This window comes from Crotalus tigris, unplaced genomic scaffold (genome assembly GCF_016545835.1).
Source record: "Crotalus tigris isolate CLP2741 ecotype Arizona unplaced genomic scaffold, ASM1654583v1 scf7180000019147.1630427, whole genome shotgun sequence".
NCBI lineage: Eukaryota > Metazoa > Chordata > Lepidosauria > Squamata > Viperidae > Crotalus > Crotalus tigris.
In genome coordinates this window covers 449,982-477,238 of record NW_024097401.1, presented here as the reverse complement: position 1 = coordinate 477,238, position 27,257 = coordinate 449,982, and the positions used below count along the sequence as shown (strand labels likewise).

At 41.5% G+C, this 27,257-nt stretch overlaps 1 protein-coding gene across 18 annotated transcripts in view; it reads right to left on the bottom strand.

Annotated features, from left to right (window-relative positions):
• The window catches only part of CAMK2G (calcium/calmodulin dependent protein kinase II gamma), a 194,778-nt gene that overhangs the window by 74,175 nt on the left and 93,346 nt on the right, over positions 1-27,257 (bottom strand). For all 18 annotated transcript variants that reach the window (XM_039359979.1, XM_039359978.1, XM_039359977.1 and 15 more), the window contains exons 4-6: positions 11,188-11,242; positions 9,908-9,973; positions 5,913-5,985 (exon numbers count right to left, since the gene is read on the bottom strand). In XM_039359979.1, coding sequence (XP_039215913.1) covers positions 5,913-5,985; positions 9,908-9,973; positions 11,188-11,242 — 194 coding nt within the window. The remainder of the gene's footprint in view (positions 1-5,912; positions 5,986-9,907; positions 9,974-11,187; positions 11,243-27,257) is intronic.

The window sequence follows — 27,257 nt, the reverse complement described above, 5'->3', positions numbered from 1 at the left end:
ACTTTGCATGGAGTTCCCTGGCTACATACATTCATTCATTTAACTGGACAAAACTTCAGTTATGACTGCAGCACTGAAATCCCAATTATGCTTCAGGAAAAATTAAAATTATTCCAGTTGTGCACTGGAATAATGCATCCTGCTAATTGCATGGTGGAACGACCAAATGCAACTTCTCAAAGCCTCCTAAGTCTACCTGGAACAGCATTAAGACCCAGGAAATTATCTTTCATACATTTATTATATCTATGCTCAGTATTGTTGTTGTTGTTAATTGCGAAGTCGTGTCAGACCCATCGCGACTCCATGGACAACGTTCCTCCAGGCCTTCCTGTCCTCTACCATCTCCTGGAGTCTATTTAAGCTCACGCCTACTGCTTCAGTGACTCCATCCAGCCATCTCATTCTCTGTCGTCCCCTTCTTCTCTTGCCCTCCATCTTTCCCAGCTCTTCTCCAGTGAGTCCTTCCTTCTCATTAGGTGGCCAAAGTATTTGAGTTTCAACTTCAGGATCTGGCCTTCTAAAGAGCAGTCAGGGTTGATCTCTTCTAGGACTGACCGGTTTGAACGCCTTGCAGTCCAAGGGACTCGCGGGAGTCTTCTCCAGCACCATAGTTCAAAGGCCTCAATTCTTTGGCGCTCAGCCAATATAAATACGCTCAATATAAAACCCTTGTTTTATGCTGTCACACACAAGCAGTTCTAATGCTGACTGCTGAACAGGGAGACCCAGCTGAAAAACAATGCAATCAACTGCAGTTTTTAAATTGTATTGATTCCTTGTTAGCTCTTTCGATAGCTGTCGTTGCGGTGATTTTGCTCTCTGCCCATTCTTCTCTTCCAAACTAAGAATTCCCCCCCCCCTTTGCCCCCAGAATAACCCTCTGCAGGTATCAGAAGAGTTGGAAGCAGCAGTCTAAAAAAAATCTACCGCCACAGAGAATTTTATTTCTAAAGTATAGAATTTTGTAGCATAAATGCACATTGAGAACAAGGAGATGAAGATGTCAACCATCCACCAGGCATTGTATCCAGCCCCTTATTTGCACCATGCAAATCAGCACTTCTATAACTAAAAAGTTAATTAGATCATCTGAGTGTAGGGCAGTATAAAATAGGTGGCACTGGATATTTATCGCCATAGTCTATAGGGCAGGGGTAGGCAACCTTGGCTCTTTTATGACTCGTGGACTTCAACTCCCAAAATTCCTGGCTCAGTCATAAAAGAGCCAAGGTTGCCTATCCTTGGTCTAAGGTCTAAAAGTGGATCATAATCCTCATATGCATCTGACTTTTTTTGCCTTTATGTTTCTGTAAATGTCAGCTATCTGCAAAAGGGTCAAATGCATACATTTAGAATACCTGTGCCTTCCTATATTTCTTGTTATTATTTTGCAATATTTTTCTTCATCGGTCCTTGCTAGCTCTGATCCCACTCATTCATATTCTATGCATCACTCTACACTTGTTTATATTGAAAGACCTCTGCCATTTTTATGCCAATGTGTGCAGAGAGTCCTTCACAGTTCCTTATTATTTTTAACCATTCTAAAAAACATGAACTTGGCTATTCCGTTAATCGTGTCCAATGCTAGATTATATAAAAAGCCCTGGTCCCTTAAGATTTTTGAAAATATAAGTAGATGACTAGTGGTTCACCTTTATTCATGTGCTTATTAACACTCTCAAAAAACTCTAATAGCTATTTTTTTAAAAAAAAAAAAAAATGGACCTTCCCTTACTGAAGCCATCCTGGGTATCCTGAGCAAGCTCTGTGTCTCCAAATTTTGGATAATTTTATCTTTAATAGTGGTTTCCACTGTGGAGCCATTGGTGCTCTCTGAGCTTGCTTGTTTTCTTGCAGACATTTCATTACTTGGCTAGGTAACATCTTCAGTACTGCTTTGTTTGTATACAGTTGTTTGCCCTGTCAGTTTTTGTGGGGGTATTGTTTTCTCCTTGGTAAATCCTTGATTAAGGTATTATTTACTACTTCTTTGTAGGCTCTTGCTCTTGATGTTAAGCCCTGCTTATCTGGGTGTTAATTGCTGGCAAGGAAGTGTTCTGATCTTTCTATTTTCTTTATGGTTTTTTTATTGTCTCTTTCGAATGAAGTATAAATGTGATTTATCTCTATGTTCCTGTTGATGGCTGATTTGTCTGAATGCCAAGTTTCCAGACATTCTCTAACGTTTGTGGATTTAGCCTTGTCTACTGTGTGCTCACAGATTCCAAGTTGAAACTATGGTTAAGTCTGTCCTCTCCAATTAAGGTTTTCATCATGTCTTCTGACTGCCCATTTTTCATGGATGCATCCTGTTGGTCTTCTGCCTGCTTGCCCATTTTTCATGGATGCATCCTGTTGGTCTTCTGCCTGCTTGTCCCATATAGTGGCAGTTACGATTCTTACACTTTTCTTCTTGAGCTATTGGGTCTTTTGGCCTATATAAGATGTTTTGGAATTTTCATTGGTATGTGCGCCACGGTAATGCCATGTTGTTGTAACAGTCCATTGGTTGTTTCTGTGATATTTTTGATGTATGGCCATGCTACCTTTTCTATAGCTTGTGTTGGTTGCATTGTAGTGGGTTGAGTGGTCAGGTGTTTTTCCATAAAGTTGTTTTTTCCATTTTAAAGGAAGATGTGGCACGGTTGGTCTGTTTCTTTTTTTTCTGGTGTCCTGGATTGCTGCAGTGTGTCTGAATAATGTTCTTACACAGCTTCTCTTGTAGGAGGTTGGCTGTTTTTGGTAGTGGAGCATTTGGTTAGTGTGGATGGTTTTTTGACAGATTTGTGTTTCTAATCTGCTGTCATTCTTTAGGCTGATGAGGATGTCCAGGAAGGGTAGTGTGTTGATTTCCTCTCCCCTTGTGAATTTTTTTCCTTTAAATATGTTGTTGATTTCATCTGTCTAGTTCAGGGGTAGACAACCTTGGCTCTTTTATGACTCGTGGACTTCAACTCCCAGAATTCCTGAGCCAGCCATGCTGAGGGGACAGGGAGAGGTTTCCAAGCTGAGCCATGCTGGCTCAGGAATTCTGGGAGTTGAAGTCCATGAGTCATAAAAGAGCCAAGGTTGCCTACCCCTAGTCTAGTTGTTCCTTCTTTATTATGACAAAAGTGTGGTCTACATATCAGATCCATAGTTTTGGTTGCATGCATGGAAATGCTATGTTTTCTAGATGGTGATCCCAATTACCTATATTAAGAGTTGGGTGGCTACATAAATTTAATAAATGCTTAAATAAAAAATAATTAGGCAGTGTTGTGTTGTCCCATTGCTATGGATTCTGTTGCTAGTTCTGGGTCTATAGATATAAAGTGCTGTGACATTGAATTAAACCATCTCATCTTCTTTTATTATTAGATCTTTGATGTTCTGGACGCATTAGAGTGAGAATTGAAAGAATATTAACTTCCCTTTGTAAGCAATTCAAGCTCTTTTGTAAGTTCTTTAACTATGTTGTGTGTTGGGGTCCCTGGTAATGATACAATTGGACAAAGAGATATGTTGGGCCTATGTATTTTGGTACATCCATAAATGTGTGGGAGGGCAGGTCTACTGCTTTTCATCTGCCACTATTCTTCTTTTGTGATTTGACCTCCCTTGGTTAGAGACGATTAAGAATACTCTTGATCAGGCTGTCTAGTTTCTCTATTGGGTTGGTGTTATAAGGGCGTAGGTTTCTCTGTCAGCCAGTAATTCTTTGGGTTTTTCTGCATGTATTATCATCTGTCCATAATAATTATGGTTTGTGTCAAAGCAAGAACATCCGATTTGTCTGTCGGGAGGCGGAGGACGCTTTTAGTCCTTCTTTAGGTTTTTGTTCTGTGTGGGGGAAAATGCACACGCAGCAAACTGTCATGCTTCCCCCCCAAACCTCATAACCTTTTGATACCCTTTGTCCCAATGAAGCAGCCAGAAGGTCATCCCCTTTTGACTTAATGCCTCACCTACCTAAATAGATAATATGCTTAAGTTACTTTCTATCTCTTCCTGCCTTTGTTAGGTCCTTCTCCTGTTTGCTCTTTACCTGGTCTTTGACCATGTAATGTGTTACTAGAAAACAGTTGCTTACACGAAGATATTTTCCAGTGAAGAAACCTTTGTCAGCATTTAATGGTAAAGCCTATGTATGTAACAAGTATATAAGAAGCAATAAACTCAGAGTTTGTCAAGCTGTGTCCTGCAGCTTCACACCTCTGCTCAAGACATGCCTGCGTCTTTTTCTTAGCATTCCAACAGTTCTGTCCTCTGGTTTCCACTGTTTTCCTGGAACAGATGTTAAGCTGACAGGTCTTTAATTTCCTGGATCTGCCTGTGAACCCTTCTTAAAAATTGGAATTAAGGTGATACCTTCCAGTCTTCAACTACAAAGGGGGTGAATGTAGAGACAGGCTGCATATTTTAGTTAGAAAGTCCACAATGCCAGCTTTAAACTCCTTACAATAATACTCGGAGGGGTAGATGCCATCAGGCAAAATGACTTGTTGATGTCCAGTTTGTCAGTAAGGCCTAGGATGTGGCAGTTTATAATCTGAACTGAATCCAGGCAAGATTATCTGAAGCCAGCTAGAATTGATTCAGCAAAAGCACAGGGCAGGAATATTTTCAAGAAGAAGTGAAGCCCAGAATAAATGGTACAGCAAAGTACTGTGTTCCTAATAGAGCAGCTCTGTCATCATTGGCACGGAGATCCCGATAAAACAAAACTAGAAAAAGAAGTCATCCTTCTGCAATTCCAGCTAAGGCAATATTCACCGAAGGATCATTCCTGAAAACACTTCTGGCTGGAATCTATTACACTGGCTGACTCATTTATCACAGGATTAAACAAACAACTGTTCTGTAAGTAGTCCTGGCAAGGGGCTGCACCTAGCCAGCTCCCTCTGAGTCAGTATTTTGATGCAAGACAATGAAGGAATTCCAAGGTTGTATGTAAACAATAGAAAAAAACCAAGCCCAGTCCTGGAAGAAGGCAATCTCTTAAGTTCTCAATCTTTTTTACTACCATTTAGAGTTCATCTCTGCTAAAGGAATCCTTTGAATCATGGAATGAAAAGGTTTGATGGGATCCTGAATTATCTATAATCCAATCCCTTACTCAGCACAGACATCCATGACTATAGCATACTTGACAAATGGCCATCTAGTTTCTACTGAAATATCTCCAGGAAAAAAAAAAAAAGCTTTACTGGCTCCAACGCTGTTGAATAGTCAATTCCTCCCAGATCTTGTCAAGATTTATCTTTACTATACTAGATTTTTTTTAAAAATCCTTTGAATTATTAAGCTACATGAATAGTTAGACCCACCGTATTACATCTTACATGCATAATGAATGCAAGAAAAATATGCTCTAACATTATTTCTTTAAAAATTAGAATTACAACTGACTGGGAAAACAGGCGTCAAGAAAAAGCTCCACCCATATACTTTCTTAAAGCTCATGTAATTCCTCTAAATGGTAGTTACAATCTGCTACAAGGACACTTACTTTTCATCTCCCTCAACTACAGTACAATATCAATTAGTGATACTAAAGTTTTTGCAAATTGTGCAGCATTTGAAGAGACCAGGGCATTAAATTAAATGAAAGATTAGTAAGCCAAAGACTGTGGTGGAGAAGCAAACCAATTTTATACTGCCCTAGACCAGGGGTAGGCAACCTTGGCTCTTTTATGAGGCGTGGACTTCAACTCCCAGAATTCCTGAGCCAGCCACGCTGAGGGGAAAGGGAGAGGTTTCTGAGCGGAGCCGTGCTGCCTCAGAAATTCTGGGAGTTGAAGTCCACGCGTCATAAAAGAGCCAAGGTGGCCTACCCCTGCCCTAGACCCACCTGTGCAACTATCTTGATTTCGTTTACCTGTAGCTCCAGGCAAGTCTAATTTTCCACTGGAGCCAAGTATTACCTTTAAATCCCTATGTACAATATCATGTTGATGAATATGATTGACGCTTTCCAAAATCTGATGAATGCAGTGGCTGCAGAAGAAACAAACAAAAGCAGAAAAGAAACATGATTTATTAATTTATTTCTCCAACGAGTAATCGTTTTTCTAGCAAGATTCCCAAGGCAAAATTATTACACAAATCAGCAAATATGCTGTTATAATCGGGAAACTGCAGATTAAAGTTTTAACAATACATAAAATACCACAAAAAATATGAGTTTATTTACTGACCATGCCCACGATCTGCATTGTTCTATGAGGAAAATGTAATTCACAGCACTTTCTGCAGTTCAGCTCTGTGCACTGAGAAGGGCTTGGAAGTCTGAATCCTAACCCAAAAATCTCTTCCCCCTGATCAAGGCTGTCTTGAAAGAGATTTTTCAGGAATTCCTAAAATGTGACAGACAAGATCCAATTCCCTTAGCCAGTATTTACTACAACCTCTTTGCTAGCCTGGCTGAAACTGACAATTCCCTCACTTTCTTCACATTGGGGAAACTTCCAGTGGAAAGGTTAAGTAGCAATGAACAGAAGAACGTTGCAAGCATGTTTGCACAAAGGAGTTGGAGTCTTTGAAGGTGCAGAGGCTACTTAACTTGCATTTTTATTTCCCTTGTTTCAGCTTTCAAGCTCCAGCAAAACAAAAATTCTCTCTGTCCTTCTCCCTTTGCAATGAATGGTGTAATGCAGACATGTCAAACACAACGCCCAGGGCCCGGATGCGGCCCACGAAGTGGTTTCATGTGGCCCGTGAAGCCATCCTGGAAACAGTGAGGGAACGGCCCCCGCTGCCTTGGCCCTGGCCCAAGCCGGCCGGGAGCCAATGTACAATTTTGTGGTGGCTGTCTATGCTGAAACACATTCATTCTTAGCTCCATAAGCCCCCCCACCTCACATGGCCTGAGAAGAACAGCGAGGCTCCTCCAGTGGACCATGCCTTGGCACATGCCCCGGTCCCAGCCCCTTCTGCCAGAGACCCTCAGATCTGTCCCACTCCTGCCCAGGCCCCCACCCTTGACGCAAACAATGTAGAGCTGGCCACGCCCACCCAGTAGGCCACACTCACTCCATCCACACCCACCCAGTAGGCTACACCCACCCTGGCCACACCCACCCGGCCCCCTGAGGGCAATCGCAATGCTGATGCGGCCCTCAATGAAATTGAGTTTGACACCCCTGGTGTAATGTGTCATCAACACCTATTGCAGTGGTTCTCAACCTTTTTAATGCCGCGACCCCCAACTGGTCGTAAGTCGAGGACTACTCAACCGGTCGTAAGTCAAAGACTACTCAACTGGTGCAGCACCGTTTGCAGAATGGGACTTTTGGTGGGCTCAGCAGGGCAGAGACAACCTGGACAATTCCTATTGGCTTTTGAAAGCCAATAGAATTAGACTCTATTCAAGAGAGTCTATTCTATTGGCTTTCAAAAGCCAATAGAATAAAAGGGAGTAGCACAGCTAAGGAAAAGGGGGGAAAAAATGGCGGACTGCGTTGTTTGGCGACCCCCGTGAAATGGTCGTTCGACCCCAAATGGGGTCCCGACCCACAGGTTGAGAACCCCTGACCTATTGTATTAGTTCAACGTTACACCCATAGAGTGCATGCACGAAGCACCATACACAAAATCTGCAAATGTTCATTAACCTCATTTCCAGGTACTTAGAATGAAACAAACATAACAGCCGGCATAAGCAATTTATTGCAAGGAAGGAAGTAGCTAATGTTTGCACCGTTAACAGTTCTCACAGCATAAACCAGGACATTTACCTGGTTTACCCCAGTCCATGGCAATACCTGCCTTTCCATGGGGTGACTCTCATAGTAATCTTCGCTCTTAAACTATTTTGAAGTCAAACCCATTACCACATACAGTGAGTGCTTTTGAAAGGGAGCTATGCACAATCTGTTCAAATTTTATAACAAATGATATAACTCAGTGAATACAACAACGGAGAAGCTAGCTGAGCATTCCTCGGAAGTACCATTGGATGTAACTTGCACAATAAAAACTAATTGCATTAAGTGGAGGGGCAGAGGCTTGCTCTGGGAAACAGCAAGGCATCTCAACGTATCCTCAGCAGGTACATGCCAAAGGTGCTGGCAGGGTGAACTCTTCTGGAAGGCTGTGCAACTATGCGCCAATCCCAGAATGGGAAGCTGGGTGGAGAGCAAGAATCAGACACACACTGTATAACTAGAACAGAGCCAAGCATTTAGCAAGGCCTTTCAGGCCAAAAATGGCAAAAGTGAGTGAACTTCACTCTCACTTCATTACAAGCAGCTCTCTGCAGCAAGGAGCAAGCAAAAAAATAACAAGGGACGTGCAGCAAAGTCAAGATTTAGCTGCGTATGTGATCTTCTAGAAACACAAGTTCTCCCAAACCTAAAACAGACAGCAATGTCTAGCTATTTTACTCTGCAGAAACCAATACAAGAGCCTTGTGACACCCGAATGACTGGAGGTTGCATTCTGAATATTTGGAGATTAAGTCTATATCAGAGGCATAATATCTTAAGAGGAATCATTATATATTTATGCAGCTATTATTTACACAGGGAAAAATAAGAATGACTCCCATAGAACGACTGCAACGGATATGACCTGAGCTTACTTTGCATTTACCAGTTATAAAGGATGGTGGAGAAGAAGTTTATATTAGAGAAAAAAAATCTTATAAGGGCATAGTAAAAAACAAAACAAAAACAAACCACATGTCATGAATAGATTGTACTCATGACAAAAGCAACAGATTAAAAATAAAGTTGTCTTTACTGTTGAACTGCTCCTAACCAAACAGTAGTAATAAAGATCTGGTAATGCTATTTTTTAAAAGGGAAAGGATAGATAGGGAGTGTATCTGTGAAACTGAGATGCTATCTACAGGATGTAAAGAGAACCAGGGTTTAATTTTGTTCCACCATTACCATTCCTAGCTATTAGAGGTCTATTTAATAAGCTGTTTTAAGGTCCCAGAGGAGACACAGAGCATAAATGTGATGAATCTCCGACAAAACCTATCCATAGTCTTCCCTATCAATATCGACAACAAGGCATTTAAATGCAAGTTACAGTGATTTACTGTTCTGTTCGGTAAGATGGTACAGACTACCCTGCTTTGCAACAGGGAAATAGATAAATAGCTTTTTTTAAAAAAACAAGAATTTAGCAGCACGTGCAATTGAAGGGCAATTTTATTATACTACATTTTAAAGTACTTGAACGCCAAGTAATATAGTCAAGATAAGTAAAGACCACCTAGCCACATTGTCATTTGTCAAAAGCTATCCTGTTAAACAGATTTTATATTATTTTAATTGCTCTCCCTATATTTATATAGTTTGGCCTAAGAATAATTTATTGTGGCAACTAATGTCTAAAAAAGGCTATAAACTGCACAAGTATTATGCCTAAATTGTATGAACAGCTACAGCAAAACTCGGTCAAGAAATGATGTTTCGCAGGTGTCAGAACTGCCATCACATGCTGACCAAGTTGAGGCAGGATTGACATTAGGACAGTGGTGGCGAACCTATGGCACGGGTGCCAGGGGCGGCACTCAGAGCCCTCTCTGTGGGCACACGTGCCGTCGCCCCAGTCCTAGGCCTCCAGCTTGGTTTTATAAAACCTTTTCGCTTTAGGCCTCCGCAACCGTGTGCAAAAAAAAAAAAAAAAGGTTCAATCAGTCAATTTCAACTTCTCGCGGGAAAAAAAAATATCTTGCAAAGTTGGAATTGATTGATTTTAATCCCACCCAGTCTGCCGTTACCACCGCAGCCATGCCCACCCAATGGGCCACACCCACCCAATGGGCCACACCCACCCAGCACTCGACAATGCATAAGTGGGTTTTGGGTTGCAGTTTAGGCACTCGGTCTCTAAAAGATTCGCCATCACTGCATTAGGACATGGACCGTAAATAAATTAAAACAAAATAAAAGTAAGAACTTACCTAGCATCGGCTTCACTGTAGTATTCCCTGGCAACAATATCTTCAAACAGCTCCCCCCCAGTCACCCTGGAATCAAACATAATCCGTGAAATTAAGAAGACACACTTTGATGAAGCAGATGTCAAAAACTAACACTCAATAGCAAATGGAAAAGAGAAGCTCCCTCCCTCAGCTTCTTAAATAAACTTTAAAGGGTTTAATTCCAAAACAAGAGATAATTAAAGACTAATAATCCTCAGTCATATATGTTCAGCACTCAATAGCTATCCCTCAATAGCAAGGCCAGGTGCAAGGCCAAGGACCTGAACTATGGAGTTGCAGAATGAAACAAGGGCAATAAAAGAAAGCTACGGCCCACAGCCTAGACTACAAATAATCACAGTGGTACTACTTCTAATTTAGCCCAAGCATTACAAATTTACTGGGAAGAAACCAATAGAAATCCCGCCTCAGTAGAAGGATCTCTGCTGACTGAACAGGAGGAAGTCTCTTCAATGTTTTGGGGATCCCAAGACTTCTTGCTCCTCTGTCAGCTAATACCCAACATCTGCACACAGGAAAGTAGTGTGAAATAAACTTCATTATTTACAAGTTGGTCTTAACTCCGGCAGGAGTTAAGTAACGACTCCTGACAAAAAAGACATTTTCTTGTACAGGATTTAGGGCAGTGGTTCTCAACCTGTGGGTCGGGACCCCATTTGGGGTCGAACGATCATTTCACAGGGGTCACCAAACAACGCAGTCCGCCATTTTTCCCCCTTTTCCTTAGCTGTGCTACTCCCTTTTATTCTATTGGCTTTTGAAAGCCAATAGAATAGACTCTCTTGAATAGAGTCTAATTCTATTGGCTTTCAAAAGCCAATAGGAATTGTCCAGGTTGTCTCTGCCCTGCTGAGCCCGCCAAAAGTCCCATTCTGCAAACGGTGCTGCACCAGTTGAGTAGTCCTCGACTTACAACCGGTTGGGGGTCGCGGCATTAAAAAGGTTGAGAACCACTGATTTAGGGCCATAATTCTGTTTGTTTGCTTAAGTTGAATTACATGCAGATATGGCGATTAAGGAGGGGAAAGAAAGAGAGAAAGAGAGAGGAGGAAGAGGGAGGGAGAGAGGGAGAAAGAGAGAGGAAGGGGGAGAGGGAGAAAGGGAGAGGGAGAGAGAGAGAGGGAGGGAAGGAAGGAAGGAGAGGGAGAGAGGGAGAAAGAGGGAGAGGGAGAGAGAGAGAGAGAGAGAGAGAGAGAGAGAGAGAGATCAAAGATCAAAATCAAATAAAGCAGACTTACAGATCAAATACAAGGTAATGGAAACCTTCTTCGGAAATACTCTCATGGAGCCGCACTGCAAAGCAAGACAAAGACTATCAGGAAAGAGACAACGCATACATTTTTCAAAAGTACCTCAACTTTAACAGGAAAAAAGCTTGCAGCACCTTCAACTAGTATTTTCCCTTCCTCCGAACTAATTACTTTTCAAAATTCCCATGCTTAACATTGTAACTGAAATACTATTAAAATATTTATAGTGACGCAATAGCAAACCTGTTGTGCATAAAGGCCCTTGGGGATTCCTGAGGCCATGGAGCAACATCACCTCGCAGGTGGAGAATGAGCCTGAGACAAGATGGTTGGCCTAAGACAAGGGTAGGCCACAAGGGTAGGCAACCTCTTTTATGACTCATGGACTTCAACTCCCAGAATTCCTGAGCCAGCATGGCTCAGCTTGGAAACCTCTCCCTTTCCCCTCAGCATGGCTGGCTCAGGAATTCTGGGAGTTGAAGTCCACCAGTCATAAAAGAGCCAAGTTTCCTATCACCTAGGCCAGGGGTAGGCCACCTTGGCTCTTTTATGACTCGTGGACTTCAACTCCCAGAATTCCTGAACCAGCATGACTCAGCTTGGAAACCTCTCCCTTTCCCCTCAGCATGGTTGGCTCAGGAATTCTGGGAGTTGAAGTCCATGAGTCATAAAAGAGCCAAGGTGGCCTACCCCTGCCTAAGACAACCCAGACAGTTCATGGATTAATATGTGATTGAAATTAATTGGGGCATCCTCGTTCAGATGTAGGGGGCAGGTAAATTGGAATTAAGAATAAGAAGATAAATCATGGAGAGTAGGATGGGAACTTGTGTCAAGAGTGATTTGCTCTTTCACATAGTTCTTCGTTCTCGGGAGGGGTGTAGTTGTAATGTCTGGGGTGGGGATGGATTGCCAAGACTCCGTCTGCAGACTGTGAGACCCTGATTCTCCCTTCAAGGTCATGCTGGGCAGGTGTTTGAACAATCCAGGCAGTTCCCATAACAAAAGGAGTGTATTCGATTGGACAATGCAATGGACTGAGGGGAACAGCCAAAGGGGAATTCAAGTTTAATCATGTGGATTTTGAGTGGGAAATCCAGAGCTGGTTTTGCTTTTTTTGTGCCAATGTAGTGTATTCAATAAAAGTGTTACTTTCAGGAAGAACAATGTCCCAGGAGTTCCTTTCTTGGATTTGCTAGCTGGACACTTGACAGTGTCTTTTTTCCTTGCTGCCATTTTCCAAAAGTCCAACCCCACCTCCATATTATAAACAGCATTGCTAGGGGCAATGTAGATCAGGAAAAAGTAGATTTAAAAGAACTTAAATTTCACTCCTCAATACTACAGCTCTTATTTAGCCATGGACACAGACACACAGATCCGTCATGCTTTTTATTATCTTTTTAAATGGTAAAAGACAAAAAGCTAAAGTACCATCCAAATAAACAGACTGTGACTAGTCAGTGAGATCCATATACTTTAAGTACCAATGAAATAAAATCACTTCAAATTCTATATTGTGTGAAGTTCTTATTGTTTTTAGAATAAAGAACTTTATAACTATTATAGGGCAACCACATGAGTTAAAAAACTTTCATATAACACCTACATAAACCAGCCACCATCTTTTTCTAAACATTTTTTGAGGAATTATACAAAGCATTGTTTTATGATGATTTAATTCATTTTTAAATCATAAGAACTACAAGGAGACTTTTAAAAAGTTGTTTCTATAAGGGCCGGCACTTCAGTGTCAAGTATAAATCAACTTTATCTTCCTCTGTAAGATAAAATTTTATTCCAAGAGAATAAACATTGTGTATCTTTCTCATTGCATAACAACATTTGTTGTTGTTACTAACATGTTGAATTTGTTGCTGTTATTATTATTATTTATCTTCTGCCTTTCTTTGATTATCACAATAGATAGTATTTTGAAAGTCACTTGGATCTTTTCCTCTCTGGAATTTGGGGATTTTTCCCCCCTTAACGTTTCACAATGATTTCATCTCTTGCTACGTTCCTCAGCTTCTCTTTTACTTCTATTGCATAAACAGATCCTATGTTCTGGCAATATGACTTCCAAGTCAAATCTACTGTCTTCCATTTTTCAAATTTAGCTATTATATTTTGACGCCAATAATGCATTATTTTCTATCCTACAAACTACATCTAGAAGTATCCTAGTTAACTGGATTGCAGCTCTCCATCTTTACTTTCTTAGTATGTAGTCACTTGGATTCTGGTGTCATCCATACAATAGATTCTGCATTTATGTTTTTGAAACAAGTATTAGCAGTGAATAAGCAATTATCTTTGCAACACTCTACTAACCTATCCCGTGCATTATTTACCAAGTTTCACATCTTCCTGTAATTTCAGGTTCCTCCATTAGTTCAACTTCTGCATTCCAATCAGCCATTAGTAATATATCTTTTTTAGATGGAGTATTTGGCATGATTTGAATTTGCCAGTGAATTAATTCCCCAATGATTTTCATGCTGAATCTGTAGTACAGATATACTGTATTCACTCATACAAAGTTGATGTTTGCTGGATAGCCACTAATTCTTCTAGATAGGAGAGCCTATCATTTATTGGACTATGGCCAATCGCATACTTAGCAGTATCCTTTCTGAGTATCACTGCCATTCTGTGCCTTCATACGCACTCATGTTGTTAATAAGTATATCATATAATCATATAATTTAAGTGGTCAATTCTGATCCATTTAAATTCACTTATTCCTAAAGCTTCCAATTTGACATATATTATTTCCTTTTTGATAACTTCTGTAGCATTTATTTTTTAAAAATAAAATATTTTATGCCTGAGATTAAACATCTAAAATTGGAAAGTTATCTTGCTCATTGCTTTATTTTTACAAATAATTATATGCTTGGAATTCTGTATTTATAGTTTGAAAACATGTAGAGAAAAACCTCAAAGCATTAAGAGATTTTAGTATATCTCTACAAGAAACAATGGTTGGGAACTGATCAGAGAGAGAAGCAACCTGGAATTAAGGAGAAACTTCCTAACAGTGAGGACAATTAACCAGTGGAACAAGCTCACCTTCAGAAATTGTGGGTGCTCCATCACTGGAGGTTTTTAAGAGATACTAGACCAGTGATGGTGAACCTTTTAGAGACCGAGTGCCCAAACTGCAATCCCAAACCCACTTATTTATCGCAAAGTGCCAGGGCTGCATCAGCATTGTGGTGCCCTCGGGTTGGGCATGGCTGCAGTGGTCACAGCAGACTGGGTGAGCATGGCCGGGGCCAGTCCCTCACCATCTCGGGGCATCCCCAGGGAGCCAATGCCACTTGCTCACTCACTTCCTGCTCTGTCGCTTCCAAACGCAATGTGCTCGCTACTCTGGCGAACTCTGCTGGGGCAATGGCGTGGGTGCCCACAGAGAGGGCTCTGAGTGCCGCCTCTGGCACACGTGCCATAGGTTCGCCATCACTGTACTAGACAGTCACTTGTCTGAAATGGTATAGGTTCTCCAGTTGGAGCAGAGGGCTGGACTAGAACACCTTCAAGGTCCCTTTCAGCTCTATTCTATTCTATTCTATTCTATTCTATTCTATTCTATTCTATTCTATTCTATTCTATTCCATTCCACTCCACTCCACTCCATTCCACCTTGAGCTATGAAAATGTGAAAATTTTCAGAAGCAATGTAGGCAAAAAATATGTAAAAATGAATTGCATCTTCATTACCCATGGCTCTTTACATTAGCATTATGAAGCTAAATGTAATTAATTTTATAGGAATTTTTCCAGACTCTTGTGCACTATTTAGATATTCCTTCCAGTTTAATATATTGAAAATGATTCAACCTAATATGCAAATGTATATTTGTTAAATATATATATATATATTAATTTGGAAGTGTATTTGCATAATGTTTAACTCAGAACCAGCATAAAATGCATTCACTTCTCCCTTATTTGGTAACGTAATTGATCCAGATGGAGATCACATAATGAATAGGGTGTCACCATGGCATTATACGGCCAATTTAGCTTGTTGGCAAGATTGCTAAAAACAAACAAGGCCAACTGCGACTGGAAAGAGCAGAGGATATGCATTCCCAAGCAATGCAGTTTCCAGTTACCTACACTATGTTCAAATGGAGACACAGGAAAAAATGCAAAGAAGGAAAAAGATGTATCTTATTACACATCACGAAACATCTTTATCAAATCAATTTCAAAATTGGTTTTGTCCATGAACAAATCTTTTTGAATCACTTAATGCCACAGACTACTTACGACAACACGTTTCAGATAACTAGGGTGTGAATCTATACCGTTTCCATTATCTTTGCATTCCAAAGCAACACTCAAATGGAATCTACATAGTGTTTTACTGATTTTTTTTTAATACGTGTGAGCACAGCAGATAAATGATGCCAATCAATAGCTATGTCAAAAACTCAATTGAGCTGAATGAGTACCCGTTACTTATCTGGTAAATCAACAGCATATAAGCCACAATGCCCAGGTCAAACAAGAGTCAGAAATTTCTGATACTGTACCAATCCTTGCAAAGATGGCTGAGTGACTAGCACTCCTTACCCTTTAAAGAACATTTTTTTTAGAAAAAGTTAAAAAACAAAAAAACAGGAGATCCAGTAGGAATTAGCTGCCAGGTTGGCTGAGATGAAGGGGCTTCCTCATTCTTACCCCCTGTGAGAAGTCAGCCCCACCAGAGAGAGAAAGAAATATTTTTGGAAATATTTAAAAGGCAGACTATATTTACCTAAAGGATTTTAAAAGCAGAAACCAACACTGCCCCCAAGTCTCTCTGTCCCAAACAGAAACCAAGTCTACAGATATGCAGATGTGATAATCTTATCAGAAAGACTGGAGTCAGGAAACTGGGATTAGGAAGAAAGATCCCTAGAATCAACAATCTCTCACACCAAAAAGTCATCAGCCCAGCCCCAGGGAAGCAGGATATGACCCTTGGGACATAATAGGATTAACCCACCACCATCAGAATACCAGAAAGGCACACTCAGACTCAGGTCAAAGTTCATGCCACAGGAAGAACTCCAAATAAAAGGCTCAAGAAGGTATAAAAACCACTCCCTACGTGTGCTCACTCTCTTTTTCTTCCAGAGCCATCTTTCTGTCTGGCTCTCCTCTTCAATAAACTGAAACCTTCTTTCTAAAGCAGTCACCATGCTGTTTATTCCCGGCTTGGACTGAACCATGATGAAGACTTTTCCTTCAACACCCCTTTCTTCCCAGTTTCACAAGCAAGCGGGGCTGTGGTGAAGTTGTAAAAAGCAGGAGCAGCAAGAGGAGATTCCTAGAGCAGCTCAGGGGCTGCTTCTGATGTCTCCTCTGTGTCCAATAGTAGGAAGAGAAGACTTGCCCTTTCACTCCTATTAGAATGGCTGGGGAAGCTTTAGATAAACCCAGACCACCACAGCTATTTAAGGCTAAAATCTCAGTTCTACTAATCCCAGTATTAATTGGGTTATAGTATTTGCGAAACTAAACTCACCCTGAGCCACGCAGGCCCAGCCAATTAACAAAATTAAACTCAAGCTTCTTAATCCTTTTTAAGCTCTCACCATCCATCAATTAAAATTTAACTTTCTAAACTTCCATTCATGAAAGTCACTGACATCCCATTGGCTGTAGCAATGGTGCAGGGCAACTCTCACCACTACCACCAACCTATGAGAGTAAAGAGCCTCTGCTTGCCCACCCAAGACATGGGCGGGTTTTATAGTACCGGAATTGCACTAGGACTACAAATGACGGACACCCCCTGAAGCGCTGCTGAAACAGAGATCTTAATCCTTTATATAGCAATGCCAAGCAACAATAACCTGCAAAATATTTTGGAAGTCTTTCTCAATGAGTGATGGTGATAGCCACGTAATCAAAGTCACTTGTATCATGTTCCCAAGATCAGTGGTTCTCAACCTTTTCTTCACCATGGACCCCTTTTAAATACCTCCTTTGGCTAAGACAGGGGTAGGCAACCTTGGCTCTTTTATGACTCGTGGACTTCAACTCCCAGAATTCCTGAGCCAGCCATGCTGAGGGGAAAGGGAGAGGTTTCCAAGCTGAGCCATGGCTGGCTCAGGAATTCTGGGAGTTGAAGTCCACAAGTCATGAGGGGGGCCAAAGTTTCCCTCATGCTGGCTCAGGAATTCTGGGAGTTGAAGTCCATGAGTCATAAAAGAGCCAAGGTTGCCTACCCCTAGGCTAAGATCATGGCCACGGACCCCAAAACGTATCTCAAGATTTAAATCACAATATTTCTTCAAGCCTTCGCAGACTCTCTGTGATGATGTTGCAGCCCCTCAGGGGTCCGGGGACCACAGGTTGAGAACTACTGCCCTAAATACTTGCCAAACAGCCATTAGCAAGCCTTTTCATCCCTAGGAGGAGCTGTAATGGCTCTCTCACAATTCACTATGATAAACGGGGAATTGGGGGCCTGCAGAAAACTGACGGCCACGGGAGAAATGGAATTAAAATGAATTACATGAATTGAGAGTTAGATCAGTATAGTGTAGGGCTAGGCAACCTTGGCTCTTTTATGACTCGTGGACTTCAACTCCCAGAATTCCTGAGCCAGCATGGCTCAGCTTGGAAACCTCTCCCTTCCCCCTCAGCGTGGCTGGCTGAGGAATTCTGGGAGTTGAAGTCCACAAGTCATAAAATAGCCAAGGTTGCCTACCTCTGGCCTAGGCCTAAGCTGCTTTATGATACATGGACTTCAACTCCCAGAATTCCTGAGGCAGCATGGCTCAGCTTGGAAACCTCTCCCTTTCTCCTCAGCATGGCTGGCTCAGGAATTCTGGGAGTTGAAGTTCAGGAGTCATAAAAGAGCCAAGGTTGCCTACCCCTGGTATAATGGTTAAGACATTAGGTTAGAAACTGGGAGACTGTAAGTTCTAGTCCCATGCTGGGCACAAAGCTAGCTGGGTGATCTTGGGCCAGTCATTTTCTCTCAGCCCTAGAAAGGAAGCAATGGCAAATCACTTCTGAAAAAACCTTAGCAAGAAAACTGCAGGGGCTTGTCTAGGCAGTGCCTGAGGAATAGACATGATTGAATGGGAAAAAGAAAAAAAAATCCTCCATACTGCTCAAAATGTTACTTTCAGCGTCAAGATATGCTGAAGCTAAAAATATAAGATACACATGATCTGAACAATGGCAAAGCAAATACAGTTATATGCAAGCAATATAACTGATACATCAACTGCCTCTGAGGGCCACAGCCCACTCATACTAGCACAGCCAGAACACAAATGGAAAAAGGCTGGGAGCAGCCCACATTATCAACCAGAGACTGAGCAACAGAGTGTTGCCAGCAGGGCTGCAGCATAGCTGCCAGTAAAAATATGCTCTTAAATAAAATCTGTCAAGGACAGTGCAGCTTCCCACCCCTAGCTTTCATGATTACATTAAAAGGGCCAGATTTTTCTCTAGCTTCTCGTTCCAGAAATTCCAGCTTTTAATTAAACATTTATTTTAGAAAGCATAAGGTGCAATACAAATAATTCTTCAGAAACGGCTAGCTAGCAATGGGTTATCTAGATTACCCTAGTGATATATAGGCGGTAAATTAACGAGCACATTAAAAATGCTTGATCTCTGCATCCCAGCCAAGGAATATGAGTGATATAAGGTTTAGAGCAGTGGTTCTCAAACTTTTTAATGCCGTGACCCCCCAACCGGTCGTAAGTTAAGGACTACTCAACCAGTCGTAAGTCGAGGACTACTCAACTGGTGCAGCACCGTTTGCAGAATGGCGGGCTCAGCAGGGCAGAGACAGCCTGGACAATTCCTATTGGCTTTTGAAAGCCAATAGAATTAGACTCTATTCAAGAGAGTCTATTCTATTGGCTTTCAAAAGCCAATAGAATAAAAGGGAGTAGAACAGCTAAGGAAAAGGGGGAAAAAATGGCGGACTGCGTTGTTTGGCGACCCCCGTGAAATGGTCGTTCGACCCCAAATGGGGTCCCGACCCACAGGTTGAGAACCACTGGTTTAGAGCTTCTTGTAAAGCAGTGTTTCTCAACCTTGACAATTTTAAGGCATGTGGACTTCAACTCCCAGAATTCCACAGCCAGCAATGCTGGCAGTGAAATTCTGGGAGTTGAAGTCCACATGCCTTAAAATTGTCAAGGTTGAGAAACACTGTTGTAAAGCATCACAAATGTAGACAATCACTAGATGGCAGCAGAGAACTACAGAAAACAGTAGCTCTTTGCTGGCATCTAGGGCAGGTATCCCCAACCCCGGGGTCCTTGGACCAGTACTGGGCCGTGGCATGCCAGCAACCGGTCCACACAAACAAGCAAAGCCCCATCCACGAGATGCAGGCAGCGCACAAAACCACGCACCCTCCGATCCGCCGAAAAACCTCTCTCCACAGAACCGGTCCCTGGTGCCCAAAAGGTTGGGGACCTCTCTGATCTAGGAGATATCCATGTTGTTGCATTTCAGATCAAATTTCAGGTCATCAATACAAAAGACCAAAGGCAGGGTCTGCTTTTCAAGATAAAGATCTACTTAAGAAAAGCAAATGTGTCATGCATCAATTTCCGAAAGCTCCAAAGAATTTTTGGAAGTTTTTAGCTAAGGAGAATTAACTGACAATATTTGCAAAATGTGGTTGGCGGGCATTCAGCAAGCTGTGCATCATTTTCATGAACAACCTTCCCCCTATGCCTGAAAAGTTTTCGATCAGTGTGTTTTACCTGTTTTAACATATGCCAGTGAAACATGGACACTGTCCTCACAGTTGATAAAAGGCTACAAAGTGGTGCAAAGAGCCATGGAAAGATACATGCTTGGCATCACAAGACAAGATAGAAAGACCTGCACATGGATTAGAGAACAAACAGTACAAGGTATCATCACGAGAGTAAAAGAACTGAAATGGAAATAGGCTGGTCACATAACAAGAACTGATGACAGGTGATGGCAGTCATAGAATGGATTCCACTTGATAAAAAGCATCCAAAAAAGAGACCTAAAATAAGATGGATTGACAACATCAGCAAGTATTGCGGGCTCAACTGGCAAAAGAAAGCTCAAGACCAATATTGGATGGAAACATGTGGAAGAGGCCTTCATCCTGAAGTAGATAGAAAATGGCTAGAATGATGATTCTAACCAATTTAGCTGGCAACTTTGTCATCCAAAGGTAGAAGAAGGAAGTAGAGGAAAAGCTATACTGGACCTAATTCTTACTAATAGAGAAGAAGGTAGAGGGTTTTGGGAGAGAGTGACCACATCATATTGGAATTCAATATAATGCAAATGCAAGCAGTAGAATATAATCCAACCAAAGTCTTTAAACTTTAAAAGAGCTGATTTTAACAAACAGAGAGAGCCTAAGAAAAATTCCATAGATGAAAATCCTAAAGGGGAAAATGACTCAAGAAGCATGGGAAATTCTGAAAAATGCTATCATAAAAGCCCGGTCCAGCACAATACCACTGAAAAAGAAAAACAAGAAACTCAAGAAGAAACACACTGCACAAAGATCTCTCTGATAAACTAAAAGACAAGAAGGATAAGTAAAGAAAGCGAAGAGAGACACTGTCTCTTATACTGGGTGTGTGTGTGTGAAATCTATTTTATTTCTTTCTATTCCTTGCTAAGGGTTCTGCCATTTTCCTGAAGGGGAGGGGGGAAGATGCTTCGGGCTGTTTCTTTGTTTCTCTGTTTCACTACAATGTATCTTTTCTGCTATTCCTGCATACTTGCTCTTTGAATTGTGTCTCCCTTGATGTTACCTTGGGGTGAGAAAGGAATGTGCCTCCGGCCACTGGGCTTATCTCTTGCTACAGAAGGGAAGGTGTGAAGACCCAACAACATCATCGGGAGCCTGGGAACGGCCTGTGTTATCAACTCCTTTCCCACAGTGGACCTAACACCTGAGGATTGGCCCATTCAAATTTACCAGATGAACTACTGGGCTGGGGTTTGCTTGGGACTCTTTTAACCTATTGATCTGAGCGGGAAACCCTCAGATCCTACCTATCATGCCTGCTATCAGCTTCTCCTAATAAAAGTTCCTTTTGGAAGAAACTGCTTCCATGAGTCCTGTTTCCTTAGGATGAGGCTGGAAACTGACCAAAAAGAGAAGCAACCTGGAATTAAGGAGAAACTTCCTAACAGTGAGGACAATTTACCAGTGGAACAGCTTTCCTTCAGAAATCGTGAGCGCTCCATCACTGGAGGTTTTTAAGAAGAGACTAGACAGTCACTTGTTTGAGATGGTATAGGTTCTCCTGCTTGAGCGACTAGAAGACCTCCAAGGTCCCTTCCACCTCTATTCTATTCTAACATGAAATTTAATGTGGAGAAAAGCAAGTTTTACACTTAAGTGGAAAAACCAAAGGTATAAATAAAAATTAGGTGAAACCTGGCTCAAAAAAGTAACTGTGAGTGGGATCTTGGAGTCCTAGTGGACAATTACTTAAAATGAGTCAGCAGTGTACCGCAGCAGCCAAAAAAGCGAATACAATCCAGGGTTGTATAAACAGAGGCACAGAATCAAGATCACACGAATTATTAGTACCGCTTTATAAAACCCTAGTAAGACCACACCTGGAATACTGCACCCAGTTTTGGTCACCACATTACAAAAAAGATATTGAGACGTTGGAAAAAGTACAAAGAGGAGCAACTAAAATGATTAAAGGCCTGGATATAAAAACATATGAAAAACAGTTGCAAGAATTGGGATGGCTAGTCTAGAGAAAAGAAGGACTGGGGTAACCTGATAGCAGTATTTCAGTATTTGAGGGGTCACCACAAAGAAGAGGGGGGTCAACGTATTTTCCAAAGCATCAGAGGGCAGTACAAAAAGCAATGGATGGAAACTAATCAAGGAAAGAAGTAACCAGGAATTAAGGAGAAATTTCCTAACAGTGAAACCAATTAACCAGTGGAACAGCTTTCCTTCAAAAATTGTGGGTGCTTCATCACTGGAAGTTTTTAAGAAGAGCCTGGACAGCCACTTGTCTGAAATAGTATAGGGTCTCCTGCTTGAGCAGGAGGTTGGACTAGAAGACCTCCAAGGTCCCTTCCAGCTCTATTCTGATTGACTAATTATGATGATTCGCCAAATATGGTTTTTACATACTTCTGGTTTAATGGAATGTTCTGGACAACTATGGAAGAAGAAAAGTGTTGCATTTGTTTTTGTTCTGATACAAAACTATTTTTACAAAACTATTTTCTATTTATCTGTTAGTTCCCATTATTTCCAATTAAAAGTAACCACTTAAATCAGGGACTGCCTTATTTGTATAGCTAAAGCAGCAGCGATCATCAAAGTTAGTCTGAAGGTTTCCCATATATGGTCTGGTTCATTTCTTTACTTAGAGGAATGAGATTAGAAGGAAAGCAATACCATTGCTTGTACTGTGTCCTCTCCAGGCCTATATTAATTTGGGGAAGAGAGAAGATCTAGTCTGGGGAAACCGCAGAGCTGCAGCAGAGTTTCTGAACTGCTACAACCCATCATTCTGAGATGTTCATAGCTGATGCGACACGTGCCATGAAGACAAATTTAAGGAACAAAATCTTAACAGAAGCTTCGCCAATACTTGAATGGGGTGTAGGGTTCATCAAGATTTCAGAAGGGATGACAGTAAAGTTGTTGTTGTTGTTGTTGTTAGTTGCGAAGTTGTGTCCGACCCATCGCGACCCCATGGACAACGTTCCTCCAGGCCTTCCAGTCCTCTACCATCTTCTGGAGGCAATTTAAGCTCACGCCTCCTGCTTCAGTGACTCCATCCAGCCACCTCATTCTCTGTCGTCCCTTTCTTCTATTGCCCTCAATCTTTCCCAGCATCAGGCTCTTCTCCAGTGAGTCCTTCCTTCTCATTAGGTGGCCAAAGTACTTGAGTTTCAACTTCAGGATCTGGCCTTCTAAAGAACAGACAGGGTTGATCTCCTCTAGGACTGTCTGGTTTGATCGCCTTGTAATCCAGGGGACTCGCAGGAGTCTTCTCCAGCACCATAGTTCAAAGCCCCCAATTCTTTGGCGCTCAGCCTTTCTTATGGTCCAACTTTCACAGCCATACATTGCAACTGGGAAAAACCATGGCCTTGAATATACGTACTTTTGTTGGCAGGGTGATGTCTCTGCTTTATAGTATGCTGTCTAGATTTGCAGTGAAGTACAGAAAGTCAAACTATTCTCAGAAGTAATGGGCCTCTTGCTACTCATTATTAGGCTTTGATGGAGAGAGTATAACATGATTTTGCCTAATCTCAGGCTCCTTGATTCTGGCCTTGGCAACTTTAGCAACTACACTAAACTTTAGTTGGAGAATCTGTGAACAATAGTCAGGATGCCTACTTAATCTTCAGATGCAAATTGGAGGCTACTCAGGAAGCAGAAGGAAGGACCTTAGAGTTGTCCAGTCACCTGACGACAAATCTAAACTAGTAATATTAATACATGGGTATGGGTTTTGAAATCCAAACCCTCTAGAGATCATAAAGTTGCCTATTTCAACACACTATTTCAGTGTGCTGCAACTGCCAAAAAAGCCAACACAATGCTAGGCTGCAGTAACAGAGGGATAGAATCAAGATCACGTGAAGTGTTAATACCACTCTACAAGGCCTTGGTAAGGCCACACTTGGAATACTGCATCCAGTTTTGGTCACCACGATGTAAAAAAGATGCTGAGACTCTAGAAAGAGTACAGAGAAGAGCAACAAAGATGATTAGGGGACTGGAGGCTAAAACATATAAGGAACGGTTGCTAGAATTGGGTATGTCTAGTTTAACGAAGAGAAGGACGAGGGTGGACATCATAGCACTGTTCCAATATCTCAGGGGCTGCCCCAAAGAAGAGGGAGTCAAGCTATTTTCAAAGGCGCCTGAAGGCAGGACAAGAAGCAACGGGTGGAAACTAATGAAGGAGAGAAGCAACCTAGAACTAAGGAGAAACTTCCTGACAGTGAGAACAATTAATCAGTGGAACAGCCTGCCTCCAGAAGCAGTAAATACTCCAAACACTGGAAGTTTTTAAGAAGAGATTGGACAGCCATTTGTCCGAAATGGTGTAGGGTTCCTGCCTGAGCAGGGGATTGGACTCGATGACCTCCAAGGTCCCTTCCAACTTTATTATTATGGATCATCGCACAGTCATCCAGATGTTCAGACTGGATTTGGCATTTTGTCTACCTATCGAGTCCTTACCCAGGATCTGGGATAGGCAGATGTGGATGTTTGATGTTATTACAGATATCGTCGCAGGATGGAAGCAATTCCTAGTAAGGCCGCCTTTTGCAATTGACTAATAGCGAATTTGTCAATGCCAATGGTGTTCAGGTGGTGGTCCAGTTGTTTTGGGATTGCACCCAATTATTATTATTATTGTTATTATTATCATTATTATTACAGAATAAAGTTGATTTAAATAGGTTATCATGCAGTAATTAACATGCTTTTCACAAGATTCCAATCCAGAACCTAGTCTACTAAGAGAAGCTGATTGCAGCTAGAATAATTTCCTCTTTGCTAACATTCCAAACATGTGGATAGTTTCATCTGAACTTTTAACTGATGAACTGATTTAACAAAGCTGGGTGTGCTTTGTTTTGTTTCATTGCATTATTTTATATTTATTCATTTATATTTATACTATATCGATGGTAAATAGAATAAATTCTTATTCAAAATCCCAATCCCACGTAATTTTAGGAAAAATGTACCGCAGGACATGCTCTTATTTTTAATTACCATTCAGTATTAGCACATATACATATTGAGGGTATAGTAAGCTGCCTTAAGGAGAGATTAAACTGGGAAGACAGAGCTTAATCTTCACACATACACAAAATTGGCTAAATGCTTAATGATGCACATTCAACCGAACTTAACTGCATAATTGTGCAATTAAATTTTATACCTTTTTGAACATTAAAACTTGTGATACCTAGAAAATAAAGCAATCTGAGTACGGTATTTGCTTTAACAGAGGTTAAAAGTGCTGATCTGTTGAATTACACAAATTATCTCAGACAAAACTGAAAAGAAATTTCATCCTGCATTCACAGAATCCAGAACTATTACCATCATTATTTTCACATTTCATGAATCAAGGGCAAGGCAGAGATTTTTCTTATATATCCATTTATATATGTACCCCACGCCAACTGAAGCCTAGACCTCTATCGCATTGTTTACCTTTAATTCTAGCTGATTATAGCTTATGGGTATTATAACAACAATTCTTTAAAGTATTAGGATATTGTTCTTCCTTCTCTCAGTATTCACCAACAACTAGTCCTTGGAAATTCTATAAATAAATGCCTCAACTACATGGAAGAAAGAGCCTACATAGCACTAAAAAATTTTTATCTGTTTGTAACGTTCAATTGGGCAAAATGGCACGTCATAGTTGGGCAATAATTAGGGCGACAAGGTATCTCAAATGGGCTAACTTACAGAAGGTGTCCAAAATCCAGGCCCCAATGTCTTGGTGGGATTAAAATTTGGCAAAGTTGTAGCTGCTTAAGTATCACACTTCATTTCCCAGAAACCCACAGATTGCATGGCACAAGGAAAGGTGGAGGAGCATATCCACGCCATCTTGGTTGCCTCCCCCCGTGTCCAACTGGCTAATGGCGAGGCTACAATTGGCTGCTTTGAAACAAGGCCAAAATCTGAAATCTCTTAACAGCAATGGGCAGTTATGTAATTTCTTTAAAAAGGGGGACATGGCAAACCTATCCGAAGCAACTTCTTTTGGTCTCCCTAACCATTCATTCTGCAGTGCAATCAGCTGCTTAGAAAATAGTTTTGCAGAGCGGCCCTTGGATAATCACCATGAAGGGAAGAGAAAAGGGACAACTATTTTGCCCTACAAATGCCTGGAACCATGACAACGCAGCCTTCTCTTCAGCAGCTGTGGGACCCTTCAAGGGCACTGCTATTCAAGGCAGGAACTGGGAAAAGCATCAAGCAGTGTTTGTTACAAAGAGAAATTAAAGAGATGGTCTTTATGCCTTCCGTGAGATTGCTGGTCCACACAGGAAAAGCTAAGTGCCGCATGAAGAAGGCAGGATGCAAAGAGGCTGGCTTAGCAGAGAGCCTGCACAAGCTGTGTGATGGAGAAGCTGAAGAGAGATAACTGAAGAACGATTAGAATTCTATTTTTCAAGTTATTCTTAAAGTAATCCGTTCCTGGCTTCAATAAAAATTATTCTCTGCAAATTTCAAGATTTGTTGTTGTTAGTTGCGAAGTCGTGTCTGACCCATCGTGACCCCATGGACCACGTTCTTCCAGGCCTTCCTGTCCTCTACCATCTTCTGGAGTCCATTTAAGCTCACGCCTACTGCTTCAGTGACTCCATCCAGCCACCTCATTCTCTGTCGTCCCCTTCTTCTCTTGCCCTCAATCTTTCCCAGCATTAGGCTCTTCTCCAGGGAGTCCTTCCTTCTCATTAGGTGGCCAAAGTACTTGAGTTTCAACTTCAGGATCTGGCCTTCTAAGGAGCAGCCGGGATTGATCTCTTCTAGAACTGACCGGTTTGATCGCCTTGCAGTCTAGAGGACTCGCAGGAGTCTTCTCCAGCACCATAGTTCAAAGGCCTCAATTCTCTGGCGCTCAGCCTTTTCTTATGGTCCAACTTTCACAGACATACATTGCGACTGGGAAAACCATGGCCTTGTGAATTTCTCTTCTAATGTATATTCTGAACCAGAGTTACAATCTGGCTGCATGGCCCACTTGTTCATTGAAAGCAGACACAGTACTTGATGCAAAAACTTTAGGTCACAAAGCCAGTTGCTTCTGATCCACTCTAAACAATGCTCTTCAGTCAACTCTACCAAATTTGAAAAACGACAAAGTTCCGGGGTAAAACACATGCTTTGCTTATTTAAAAAAAGGCCCTCGTTTTTAGTCCTTAGTACCTTTTATCCTTCGTACAACAACAACAGCAAAACCCCTGGAGAGCCTCTGCCAGTATAAAACAGCTGTTTACACTATTCAGCCTACAGCTATAAGCCTACAGGCAGACTTGCATGAGAA